Source organism: Chlorocebus sabaeus, chromosome 1 (assembly GCF_047675955.1).
Source record: "Chlorocebus sabaeus isolate Y175 chromosome 1, mChlSab1.0.hap1, whole genome shotgun sequence".
In the NCBI taxonomy this organism is placed as follows: domain Eukaryota; kingdom Metazoa; phylum Chordata; class Mammalia; order Primates; family Cercopithecidae; genus Chlorocebus; species Chlorocebus sabaeus.
In genome coordinates this window covers 50,378,560-50,392,467 of record NC_132904.1, presented here as the reverse complement: position 1 = coordinate 50,392,467, position 13,908 = coordinate 50,378,560, and the positions used below count along the sequence as shown (strand labels likewise).

General features: G+C 38.3%; 2 protein-coding genes across 3 annotated transcripts in view; one reads left to right on the top strand and one right to left on the bottom strand.

Moving 5' to 3' along the window:
- The first annotated feature begins 1,159 nt into the window (after positions 1–1,159).
- On the top strand, positions 1,160–1,676 carry LOC103239827 (cytochrome c). Its single transcript, XM_008006140.3, has one exon. It carries the CDS (start codon positions 1,218–1,220, stop codon positions 1,605–1,607), a length of 390 nt encoding a protein of 129 aa, XP_008004331.1. The 5' UTR covers positions 1,160–1,217; the 3' UTR covers positions 1,608–1,676.
- A 3,689-nt stretch (positions 1,677–5,365) lies between these two features.
- Positions 5,366–13,908, bottom strand: part of COPB1 (COPI coat complex subunit beta 1) — a 45,044-nt gene continuing 36,501 nt past the window's right edge. For both annotated transcript variants that reach the window (XM_008006126.3, XM_008006115.3), the window contains exons 17-22: positions 13,751–13,895; positions 12,379–12,498; positions 8,982–9,127; positions 8,010–8,099; positions 6,382–6,537; positions 5,366–5,743 (exon numbers count right to left, since the gene is read on the bottom strand). In XM_008006126.3, coding sequence (XP_008004317.1) covers positions 5,684–5,743; positions 6,382–6,537; positions 8,010–8,099; positions 8,982–9,127; positions 12,379–12,498; positions 13,751–13,895 — 717 coding nt within the window. In that variant the 3' untranslated portion in view covers positions 5,366–5,683. The remainder of the gene's footprint in view (positions 5,744–6,381; positions 6,538–8,009; positions 8,100–8,981; positions 9,128–12,378; positions 12,499–13,750; positions 13,896–13,908) is intronic.

Sequence of the window (13,908 nt, the reverse complement as noted above, 5' to 3'; positions counted from 1 at the left end):
GACAGGTAACATTGATGGTGTACTAAGAATCTGGGAGAGGAAAGTAAGGCAGGGGGCTGGTATCCCTAACCGTTTTGAGGACAGCATTCAGAACTGTTAAAAGACAAACTATAATTTTAACTCAATCTTGATTTAAGAGAAAGGCTATACATTATTAGCTGACTGGAACATTCATCAATGTGGAAGGAACAAGTCACAAATAAAACTACTTACTTTACCCAATACATAGCAGAAATATTTCACCTCTGATACTGAGTTTCTAAAGATAGTATATTTTGGTTCTCTTACCTTTCTGATATCCCTAAAATGACTTTTTGTCTCCCACATTATTTCTCACTTAACTAGAAAAGTTTCTGACAGGTAGCAAAATATTACTATCAACTTGGCATTTTGTTGTTGTTGTTTTTCTGAGACAGGGTCTCACTCTGTTGCCCAGGCTGGAATGCAGTGGCATGATCACAGTTCACTACAGCCTTGACCTCCTGGGCCTTATCAGTCCTCCTACCTCAGCCTCCTGAGTAGCTGGGACTACTGGTGCATGCTACCATGCCCGGCTAATTTTTGTATTTTTTGTCGAGACAGGGTTTTGCCATGTTGCCCAGGCTGGTCTTATACCCCTAGGCTCATGCCATCTGCCTGCCTCAGCCTCCCAAGTGTTGGGATTACAGGTGTAAGCCATCGTGCCTGGCCTGAAGTTGTTTTTAAAAGAAGAAAAAGCAAGTTTTCTATTAGTAAGTAAGTAACTTGATGTATCTGCCAACTATATTAACTTCCTTCTCTTTGTTCTCATTTATGAATTACCTTGCAAATAGAAAAATAGCCAGGTGCAGTAGCTCACGCTTGTAATCCCAAAACTTTGGGAGGCCAGTGTGGATGGATTGCTTGAGCTCAGGAGCTGGAGACTAGCCTGGGCAACATGGCAAAACTCTCTCTACAAAAAATATAAAAATTAGCTGGGCATCATGGCTTATGCCTGTGGTCCCAGCTACTCGGGAGGATGAGGTGAGAGAGGTGGAGGTTGCAGTGAGCCAAGATCGCACCACTGCCAGACCCCGTCTCAAAAAAAAAAAAAAAAAAAAAAAAAAAAGGCCCGGTGCTGTGTCTCACACCTGTAATCCCAGCACTTTGAGAGGCCGAGGTGGGCAGACCACGAGGTTGAGATTGAGACCATCCTGGCCAACATGGTGAAACCCCGTCTCTACTAAAAATATATAAAAATGAGAGAGTGGGGATGTCCTGCTTCAGAGCGGGAATCTTCGTTGCGCCAGCGACTAAAAAGAGAATTAAATATGGGTGATGTTGAGAAAGGCAAGAAGATTTTTATTATGAAGTGTTCCCAGTGCCACACCGTTGAAAAGGGAGGCAAGCACAAGACTGGGCCAAATCTCCATGGTCTCTTCGGGGGGAAGACAGGTCAGGCCCCTGGATACTCTTATACAGCCGCCAATAAGAACAAAGGCATCACCTGGGGAGAGGATACACTGATGGAATATTTGGAGAATCCCAAGAAGTACATCCCTGGAACAAAAATGATCTTTGTCGGCATTAAGGAGAAGGAAGAAAGGGCAGACTTGATAGCTTATCTCAAAAAAGCTACTAATGAGTAATAATTGGCCACTGCCTTGTTTATTACAAAACCAATGTCTCGTGACTTTTTTATGTGTACCATACTTTAATAGATCTCATACACCAGAATTCAGATCATGAATGACTGACAGAATATTTTGTTGGGCAGTCCTGATTTAAAACTACGACTGGCTTGTGGTTAAATGAATATGTTCAGTTTTTGAATTTTAATAGTAATTCCAATTCAGTAAATGCTATCACTGTTTACCCTTTCTAAAGATATGATTAGACTTTGTTAGTAATGTTCAACTTTTCACAGAGATGGTGAGTGCCATCTTAAAACTTACTGGAGATTGGTTTTGTATTTAGATTTATATAGCTGGTTATGTGAATATATTTAAATACTGGGGAAATTCCTTCACTGTCTCAGAACCAAGCAAGATTCACCTGTGTTTTGTGTTCATTTGCCTCTTAAAGGCAAGGGTTGAAGATAAATAAGGTAGCAATGTCTAGAGTTTTGGCCTTAACGATGCCAATCTAATTATAATTCCCTGTATTTAAAATGGTTCCTTGTACTTATTGAAAGGCATTTTAGTATGGTTTATGTGTAATATTGAAGATTATTCAACACTTCTCACATCTTATAAATAAATCTATAAGGTCATATGCTTTTAAAATAGTAGCAAGTTAAACTTCACTCTTGAATTCTTTACAGTCTAAGTCAAACTAAGTTATAATTTAGGATTGTCTTTAAACAGCCATTCAGAAACATAAAACTGTAGAACTGTGTATTTGTGATTGGGAATGGTGCTTTTGCCAACTTAAAAGGATTAAAGTAGCGGAGGTACATACAAATTTTAAAATTATGTGTGATCACAAGACTAAATTAAAAAGAAAACCACAAAATACATATATGTGTGTGTGTGTGTGTATGTGTGTATGTATATATATATAAATTAGCTGGACGTGGTGGCACACGCCTGTAGTCCCAGCTACTCGGGAGGCTGAGGCAGGACAACTGCTTGAACCAGGGAGGCTGCAGTGAGCCGAGATTGTGCCACTGCACTCCAGCCTGGTGACAGAGCCAGACTCTCTCAAAGGAAAACGAAAGTTAAAAAAAAAGAAAAATAATCTTGCTTTTTCTTAATTTTTTTTTTTGGATGGGGGGATCTCTTTGTTGCCCAGGCTGGTCTTGAACTCCTGGGCGCAAGTGATCCTCCCACCTTGGCCTCCCAAAGTGTTGAGATTACAGGCATAAACCACCATGTCCAGGCTCCTTTAAAAAAAAAAAATTGAAATTTGTTTTAAAAGACAGGGCATCTCACCCTGTCACCCAGGATGGACTACAGTGCCACAGTCATAGCTCACTGCAGCCTTGAACTCCTGGTCCCGAGAATTTCTCCTGATTCGGCCTCTCAGGCACATGCCACCATACCAAGTTAATTTGTAAATTTTTTTTTGTAGAGACAGGGCCTCAACTATGTTGCCCAGGTTGGTTTTGAATTCCTGGTCTCAATCCACCCTCCGGCCTTGGCCTCCCAAAGTGTTGGGATTACAGGCGCCAGTCACCACACTTGGCCCTTTTTCTTCTTATAAAACAACTCAAAGTGCCAATCACTTGTAATTGTAAAATGAAAAATCACTGCATAGAGCTCCCTCTAGTGTTGTGACAGTGCAATGTAAGCCATTTACATTGTAAATGTAAATTTTACAGGTTTATCCACATTCAATACATTAATATATTAAGCTTTCATTTGGTATTGAATAATGTTTATTCCCTTACTAGACATCATGGTCCTAATTATATGGTGTCTTATAATGTGAACAGCTACTACTCTTGAATGTATATCCTAAATAATAGGGCGTAAACAGCTTCTCTCAACAATGTGCTGCTATCCAGTTCAGTTCACATTACATGCACAAAGCTAATGAAATGCTAATGAAGTAAACAGTTTAATGTATCTGACAACTGTGTTAACTTCTCTTTGTTCTCCTTATTTATAAATTTAAGAAAATAGCAATGTGAGGCAATCTGATTCCCACAAAAATGGCCTGAATATGTCAGGCAGGCAACTTTCTAACAGTATCAACAGAGATATATTCTAGGATGTACACAGGCATAATTCCTTCAGATTTGAAATGTGATACTGGTTGACTGGGATTACAACACTAATATCATGAACACACTAAGTCACTTTTCCTGTCCCATATATTGCCAATAGGTCATGGAAAAAGGATTCCCTGGTAAAGTAAGGTTAGGATATACTGGGTTAAACCAATCTGCTTTCCTCTCAGAATCTCTGGTATGCTAATGTGCATCATGAATCTCCAATGCAGGACAGTTTGAAGCTTTTCCCCAACTTATTTGACTATGGAATTACTTTTTCACTCAGAATATCTAATGACATCTAAGGAAGCTAATGTTCAGTAAAACAGAGTTTGGGAAATGATGATCTAATCCAAACAAAGTTGCACCGGCTCCTTTGCTCTCATTGCAAATCTCTACCCTTGAATCGACATCCCTTCTCTGCATTTCCAGTATATCTTTCCCATTTGATAGGCCCTGGCTTTTTTCTAAGATCTCAGTGCTCTGGAATCTCAAATGCCCTGCAATCTTCTAGGCTTTTTTTCTTTCTCTTTTTTTAAAAAGCAAGTGGCTTCACAGTTTATGACATCATACAAGGTATCAATCTCTTTATACTCCAAACCAATCATTTCATTCTTATTGAAATAGGAGATGCTGCTTTCAGTTTTTCACAGGCCTTATCTAAGGACTCATAGGGAATGCAGCCTGAAGCCTAGCTGGTAGACAAATAATAGTCTTAGGTTTAGACTTAGCTAAAAAATCAGACTACCTCAATCACCTCCAATGAAGGTAAAGGCCAAAAGGAAAGCACAATCAGACTCCGGGAAACTTAGCTTGCAAATGCATTTGGAATTATACTGCAGTGTGATGGTACCCAGCCCTAGTGTGAAGTGAGGAAAAGGAGAGGAATGAGTAAGGCACAGAGGCAAAGAGAAAAAGGCAGCTTTTTGAATCCTCTCTAGTTGAATCCTCCCAGAACCAGTTTAATTCCTAACAAACATAGAACACCCCAAACTAAGTGTGAATGATTAAAAAATCTATTTTGGATTATCTCTACTCTTCATTGTGATTCAGGATAATTAAGAACAGTATGTCAGCCGGGTGTGGTGGCTCACGCCTCTAATCCCAGCACCTTGGGAGGCTGAGGTGGGTGGATCACCTGAGGTCGGGAGTTCAAGACCAGCCTGACCAACATGCAGAAATCCCATCTCTACTAAAAAAATACAAAAATTAGCCAGGCATGGTGGCACATGCCTGTAATCCCAGCTACTCGAGAGGCTGAGGCAGGAGAATCGCTTGAACCCGGGAGGTGGAGGTTGCGGTGAGCTGAGACCGCACTGTTGCACTCCAGCCTGGGCAAAAAGAGTGAAACTCTGTCTCAAAAAAAAAAAAAAAACCTAGTATGTCTGTTTCAGTCAGGGTACATAATACTTCTTTAAACTGTAGGGTGATCTGTTTTCTCAAGTTATTTTGATACCTTCTCCCTGGAGCTAAATTCAAGAGAAAATCCCTTCAAAACATGATAATGCATTTTTAGGGAGAGCAATGTTTGAATATTAAATAAGTAAAAACCAAGTGAATCAAGGCCTACCTTATTTTATATCATTGAATTTGTAAATTCTCTTAATAAAGCTGCATATATTCACAACTCAGTATTTTAAATTTGTAATAGAAATTTATAACCCAACTAAAAGAAATCCATTGTCACATAACTAAAATTATGTAATCATTTATTTATAAAATAACAAAAATGTATGAATAGATCTGTTTATTGTACTGTGAAAAGGTCTTGGTACATGAGAGAAACATTATATACTTTGAGGATAGCATTCAGAACTGTTAAGACAAAAGACAAACTATAATTTTAAACTCAATCTTGATTTAAGGGAAAGGCTATAAATTATTGGCTGAAATGCATTCAGCATGAACTCAGATTCTATATAACATATAAGCATGAAACAGTACAAAAGATGTTGGAGTCCAGTAAGCCCATACCTAAATTAACTGTAAAGCTTCAAGGACTTTTTATTTTTATATACTAGTTTTCTTCTGTGACAAGTTGATTTTATCTCCAAGACTTAAGGCCATTCCCTGTAAAGAAAAATGAAGATATTTATAATTATTTAAACTATGTACAATCAGTAGGTTATTCCATATTATTAAGCCCCGATTCAATGACATCATTATCAACAATAAAACCAAGGACATACCAAACAGACTCACCAAAACTTTGCTGGGTTAATTACCTTTTAGTGCTAGATTTTCACGCAGTCACTAGATTTTTTTTTTTTTTTTTTTGAGACGAAGTCTTACTCTGTCACTCAGGCTGGAGTGCAATGGCACGATCTCGGCTTACTGCAACCTCCACCTCCTGGGTTCAAGCGATTCTCCTGCCTCAGCCTCCAGAGTAGCTGGGATTACAGTTGTGCGCTACCATGCCCGGCTAATTAGTCACTAGATTTACACCTTGGCTTTCAAAAAATTCTAGAGAACCCATTTCACAAACACCCCATAGGAATCAATCTGGTTTTAGGCAAATATCCCAGAATGAGGGGCCCAAAAGGTGAGAAATTTTAACGAGAAAAGTTATACTTCTATTCAGATAATATTATTGTTATATGTGTATATGCATGTAATGCTAAAAAGATATTACCTATAGAAATAATAAAGTCATAAATTCCTCCCCCCTTGTCAGTCCAGAGATGCTCTCAAAAAAAAGGAATTGTTACCTGACTCTTTGCACGAATTCTTATATGGCCGGTAACAGCAGCATCTGGTCCCTGGTGAATTGGCTTCTCAATGCTGACATTTGCAAGTGCATCTTCACCAAATATGGAACGAGCATAAAGGTTGGCTGCCATAAAGCCACAATAACCAGAAAGGGCCTGGAAAAAAAAATTGTGATAAATTCATTACTTTACCAGATACCTACATAGAGGCAAAACAGCATAGACGATTTTTTTTTTCTTTTTCTTGAGACAGAGTCTCACTCTGTTGCCCAGGCTGGAGCTAGAGTGGAGTGGCGTGATCTCAGCTCACTGCAACCTCCCCCTCCCAGGTTCAAGCAATTCTCCTGCCTCACCCTCCCGAGTAGCTGAGATTACAGGCGTGCACCACCACACCTGGCTAATGTTTGTATTTTTAGTAGAGACCGGGTTTCACCTTGGCCAGGCTGGTCTTGAACTCCTGACCTCAAGTGATCTGCCCACCTAGGCCTCCCAAAATGCTGGAATTACAGATGTGAGCCACCATACCTGGCCCCACAGGTTATTTATCACTTAAAACAGTACTTAAGTGGTGGTGGTTACACAATCTTATGAGTTTGTCAAAACTCAACTATACATGTAAAAAGTGTGAATTTTACTGTGTATTATACCTCAGTAAATCTGATGTTAAATAGTTCTTATTCTGATTTGTATTTATATATTGTTTACTTAACGTGCTTGACTGCCTCCCATATCAGACCTTAAGTGCCATGAAGGAAGAGACTACTTTTGTTGGACTCAGTATATGCTAAATAAACTAATATATAAATTAAAACCTACCTGTTTGGTAGCAGACATTATTTTATTTATAAAATGAATATTACAACATTATAGAAATTTTACATAAAGAAAAAAAGTTCCTTAGAGCTCCAGCTTCATTTTTTTTCTAGTTTTTTTCATACACACACAAACATAGCAAAAAGTATTAGAGCACATATATTTTAACCAACAATCAGAGCCCACGGAAGAGCTCAGGGACATTTTCTAATCCAGTATTACAAATAAACGATTTTATTTAATTTATCTTTTTGAGACAGAGTTTCACTCTGTCGCCCACGTTGGAATGCAGTGGTGCGATCGCGGCTCACTGCAGTCTCCACCCCCTGGGGTTCAGGTGATTCTCCTGCCTCAATCTCCCAAGTAGCTGGGATAACAGGCACACAGCATCACGCCTGGGTAATTTTTGTATTTTTAGTAGAGACGGGGTTTCACCATATTGGCCAGGCTGGTCTCAAACTCGTGACCTCAGGTGATCTGCCCGCCTCAGCCTCCTAAAGTGCTAGGATCACAGGAATGAGCCACCATGCGCAGCATAAACTATTTTAGAATGTGCCTCTAGCTGAATGGGGGAGAAGACTGAAAAGAAAACAAAACAAATTAATCTGACTATTCGGTTGGGTCACTGCACTAGGACGGCATATTCCAATAGAAAGAGGTAAGCAGACTCAAACATTTCATGGGATAACCTCTTTTAGACACCCCAGAATGGCACTGCATGTTGAATAACAAAAATGTGCTAAAGGAAATACAGGAAGGCCAGGAACCTACTCTACCATTCCATCAGATTTCAGAATTTCCTAGACAAATTTTACCTTTTCTGGAGTCAGGCATTTCATATTGGTTGACTTTAATATGTGCTGTAAGTAGTCATTTAAATCAATCATATTGGTGTTAACTGTCACCTGTAGAGAGGAAAAAAAGTCAAGGAGATCATAAATCTTACTATGAGAAAGCTGTGAATCACTGGTATATCTTATTAAAAACTTGTTCCAACTGTTTAGGTTGGAAAGAGTAGACACCAAGAAACTAAATAACATCTGTAAAATCCAACAAGCTGTAGGTTGGTATCAGTACTTCCCAATAAAGATACCTTCACAGAGATTCAGTATGAAACACACAGAACATTTCTTTTTTTTTGAGACAGGGTCTCACTCTGTCACCCAGGCTGGAGTGCAGTAGCATGATTTCAGCTCACTGCAGCCTCAACCTCCCATGTTCAAGTGATCCTCCCACCTCAGTCTCCGAAGTAGCTGGGACTACAGGCATGCGCCACCATACTGGGCTAATTTTTGTTCTTTTTTGTAGAGATGGAGTTTCACCATTTTTCTCAGGCTGGTCTAGAACTCCTGAGCGTGAGCAATCTCCCTGCCTTGGCCTCCCAAAGTGATGGGATTACAGGCATGATATGTGCCCAGCCTCATACAGAATATTTCTAATAAAAGTCAAGGCTCCTCAACAGACCATGAACTTTGTAAAGCCTTTTTTGGGCACTAGATTAAATGGTAAACTCTTGGTCATACATAGAAGGGATGGAATATTATCTATAATGTCTAAACCTATCAGATTAGCTATAGAACTGCTACTCTAATCAATTTATAACAGCAAATTACCAAACTACTTACATGATTTTTAGTTAAGGTTAATTTGCAAGAACAGATACTGAAAGACTATTTGCTTTTCATGTTAAACACTTTTTAGCGAGATTAATTTTATTAGCAGACTCCTCAACAGCAGGCAAAAGGAAGAAAGATAAAGGAGTATAAGAAAATCTCCCAAGGACTAACTTTGTTTTCCCATTCAAATTCGGCCCACATCTGACGGAATTCTGCATCAGTGCAAGTTGCAGGCTGGATATAGTCCATGATGTCAATGTGAATATCACTGAGAACCACACAATTTCTGTCACTTGCTGCTCCAGAGACATCATAAACTGCAATTACACATACAAAAAGATTCGCAATCACTGGGGCAAACTTGAATTTAAAAAATCTTAATATCCAAATATCCAAGTAACTACACTATTAACAATAGATTGTTTATATAATACTTATTATGTACAGTGCTCTATTCTGCATGCTTTCCAAATATTACTTGTTTAATACTCCCATCAATTCTATTGACAGTATTATTATTTTCCATCTTACATAAGAGGAAATGAAAGCACAGAGAAGTTAAGTAAGTTGTTCCAGACCACACAACTGATAAGTGGTGGGGATAGGATTCAAACTCTGGCACACTTTGTTTTTTGTGGTTAAACAAATAATTCAATTCAGTGAGTACTTACATAGCAGTTGCAGCATACTAGGCACTGCAGTGGATATACAAGTAGATGATGTTCCCATAGGAGGTGCTTAACTAATACTTTTGAATAAATATTGCTGACCCACACTACTTAATGATACAAGATTACTCATCCCTCAGTATTAACGGGGAATTGCTTCAAGGACTCCCTATGGATACCAAAATCTATAGATGTTCAAGTCCCTGATATTAAAGGCATAGTATTTGCATAACCTATACACATCTTCTCATATATTTTAAATCATCTCTAGCTTACTTATAGTACCTAATACAACATAAATGCTATGTAAATAGTTATACTGTATTGTTTAGGATATAATGACAAGGAAAAAAGTCTATATATGTTCAGTATAGACACAATCATCCATTTTTATTTCTTAAATATTTTTACTTCATGGCTGGTTGAAGACATGGATGTGGAACCCATGGATAGGATACAGAAGGCTGACTATATTTGCTTCTATGATCATCTCTTCCAAAGTAGAGAGTTACAATCTGATTGGAGCCTACATTCCTCTTTCTAGGCTCTTTTCTTGACATTCTTACACTCTTTCAGAGAAAACTGAGGCTACCAAGAATAAGCTCCTTTAATTTCAGCCCCACATCTAAAAAGAACTCTCTCTCCTGGAATCCACTCTCATATCCTTCCCTCTCATACGTATCAGAGAAGTACTGCCTCTTTTCTTCAAGATTAATACTTCCTGCCATCTGTGATTCCTGCTTTGGTCCAGGACCCCACTCCAATCATTATCTCTTTCATTCTTACGTCTTTACTTTCCCATTCTCTACCAACTTTCTTCCCTTATAGTCTATAAATATACTTGAGGTTCTCTGTTATCTTCAAAAAATAAATCCTCACTCATTCTTGCCTTCTCTTCTTGGTACTGCCCTTTCTTTTTTCTATCAAAGCCAAGTTCCTACACTCAGAATAATCTACACTACCTGTATTTCTTCATGTCGTATTTAGTCTTCAACCTACCACCAATGACCAAGATGTCCCACAAGAAATGTTTTAAAATCACTAATAGCCAAAACCAAAGGACCTCTCTTTCAGACTTTAATAACTAAAGTTATTTTACCTTGTGGAGCTTCAGGTTTCTCCTTACTTTTCTAACCACACTTCAGATACCTTTGTAGGCGATTCTCCTTTGACCAAGCTTTCAGTGTTGCTGTTTGCTTGGATTCTGTTTTCGTATCTCCCCTCTTTTTAGTCTTTATGCTCTCTCCAGGTGATTTCTTCTATTCCTATGGCTTTTAAACAAATACTTATCTCTAGTTTATTTTTACTTATTTATTTATTTTTGAGACGGAGTCTTACTCTGTTGTCTAGGCTGGAGTGCAGTGGTGCGATCTTGGCTCACTGAACCTCTGTCTCATGGGTTCAAGCTATTCTCCTGCCTCAGCCTCCCGAGTTAGCTGGGACTACAGGCGTGCACCACTATGCCCAATTAATTTTGTATTTTTAGTAGAGACGGGGTTTCGCCATGTTGGCCAGGCTGGTCTTGGAACTCCTGACCTCAGGTAATCCGCCTGCCTCCATCTCCCAAAATGCTGGGATCACAGGCGTGAGCCACCACACCCAGCCTATCTCTAGTTTAGACCTCTTGTTCGTGTCCCAGACTCACATCAAACTGTCCCTGAATATCTTTAGGCACTTTAATACCGAACCTGCTCGAGATTTAACCTATTATATCTTTCTAAAGTTTGTTCATCTCTCCTGAATTTCCTGTTTTGGTGATGACATAAACCACCCAATAAACCCAATCTGGAAATCTGAGGGTTACTCTAGCCACTTCCTCTTCAATCATTAACTGTATCTTTAACGTTATATTCATCCTTTTCTCCATTCCACTACTGTGTTGGCTCAAGTCCTCTGTCATCTCTCACCTGGGCTTCTATAATAGTCTACTAGTTAATCTTCCTGCCTCTTCCAATCAATCTTCTATAGTACTGTCGCAAAAAGATATAAGGCTATAAGTCATTCATTTGTAATTCCTCAATGTTTCCTCTCTCCACAGATAAAATCTGAAATCCTTAGCATGACAAGTAAAATATGGCTCCCACTAACCTTCCGAACTTCATTTTTTTTCCTGCCATCATCCTCCAACCCATTCTGAACTCCAAGTATATCAAATCATTTTGCATTTGTTCTAACTGCATCCTTGTCTATCTGTAGTCTTCTACTGAGTACTTGCTCCTCCATGAAGCCTTTTCTAACCTTTTCTCCCAATCCCCCACCACTCTGAGAACTGACCAAATCCCTTTATGGATTCCTACCTTACTTAGTACAGGTATACTTATTTTTTTCACAGCACTTACCATTACATATTGCACATATTTATTTTATGTATCTGTTTTCCCTTACTCGACCATAATCTCTCATTTGTTCCTCACCATGGTAGCCCTATCCTTATGACAGAAATTGCAATAAAATAAGCTTATTGACTGAATGACTCTATATAAGCTAATCCCTAGGTCTGAGATGCCCTTGTGTGTCTAGCAACAAATGACTCAGGTAAAATATTATCCTTTGATAACATACCATCTCCCTTTATAAAGCCTTCCACACTGTTAGCATTTTTTTTCCTCAACCTCAAAGCATACAGTATATAAACCATCCTGTATCGCATTGGACTACAATTATATATTGCCTTAGCTAGCTCCTCCTTTTGCCTAACAGTTTCTTGAGGACAGTGACCCTATCTGGTTCATTTCTGTACATCCAGAACATAGTACAATGCCTGGTACCATAGAAAGTGTCTCATAAACTATGAATAAATGGATTTAGATCCTTTCCTCATACAATGTCCCCAGCTACTCACTATAGAAATTCTTCAGTAAAAATATTCAAACATTACATGCCATAAAACAGCACCTTACCTATATTACCAAAAATTATTCCATTTTCTGTTGATGCTACTTTGACATTAGCTTTAATATTTGCGAAATCATGAGGAGCAAGAGTCAAAGGAGATGGCTTTTCCACAAGTTTCAGATCCCCTGAAAGAGTTGGGATATGGTTAAAAAAAAAAAACATATATATATATACACACACACACACACACGCACACACACATTAACCATAAAACCTTAAATGTATGCAGCTTAATAGTTTCTAGGAAAATAAGGACAAATATGAGAAGAGTATGAATCAGATATAATGAGGACAAAATAAAGAAACCACTTAACCATCCTTACTATTCACCATCAATACGCATATTTTCTTTTAAAAGGTAATAGGCATCTCGGAGTAATTCCATATTTAATTTGTGGGAAGGGAGGATACTTTGAGCCTACCATTTATTTATTTATTTTGAGATAGGGTCATGCTTTGTTACCTAGGCTGGAGTGTAACTGCATGATCATAGCTCACTACAGCCCTGATCTTCCAGGCTCAAGCAATTCTCCTACCTCAGCCTCCTGAGGAGTTGGGACTACAGGAGTGGCCCACCACACCTGGCTAATTTTCTTGATTTTTTTGTAGAAATTGGGGTCATTTTATTTCAATGAATGAATGCAAACTTCTCAAAAAGCTTAAGTCTTAAACTATACATTTCATTATGAAGAAAGATAAAACAATCTGCAAAAAGACTTGTAAATGCTTAAGAAACATGTTTTTTTATACAGCCATCAAGCTATGTTGAGGACAACAGGGCAAAAGTATGTTTTCCCCTTGATATCTTGAAGTTCCTTAACTCTTGCATAAGCCATATGAAATTTGATAGGGGTACTGCACTGTTCCCATATACAATTTTGTATTTTCCAACTTCAAAACCAGATGTGGAGGTAAGCAGTCTGACTCATGTGTCTTTATTAAGAAAAAAAATACATCTCATATTGCTAAATGTGATATGATTTACTACTTTGGTCACATGTGGTATCTAACAGTTATGCATTCAGAAAATAACTTAGTTCTGTAATGAAGCAATTAGAAATAAACTAAGTGAGCTACCTGGTCAATCTGTGACTTAAACAGCTTGTATTATATCTAGAAATACTGACATTTGCTATATTAAGCTTATTAAATGAATCCATCTGAATGTGCCAAGAGCATAAAAAAGTCAGTATGACAAGAGGTTCAGAAAACTGGAGTTTAAGGGAACTAAACGATAAATGAAAAACTAAGCTTTGATTCAAAATGTCAGAAAAGGTTCAAGAGAGAATTTTTATACTGAAACCTATGCACCTCCCTTAATCTGTCATAAAGATCTACTATGTGACAATCTCTTTGCTGAATGGTAAATTTCCTCACCTAGTGTAGCTAATTCTAATGTGCAATTCTGCAAAGTATCACTGGTTTGGTTCACAACGAGTACATCCAGGACAATATCATATTGGTTGACGTGAACGTAAGCTTCTGCATATACAGGATCTGAGAAACCTGTCAACTGGGTGACCTATCAAAATAAA

Bases quoted from the DNA above. Each gene is read 5' to 3' on its own strand.
- LOC103239827 (XM_008006140.3), top strand. From the start codon at position 1,218: ATGAGAGAGTGGGGATGTCCTGCTTCAGAGCGGGAATCTTCGTTGCGC.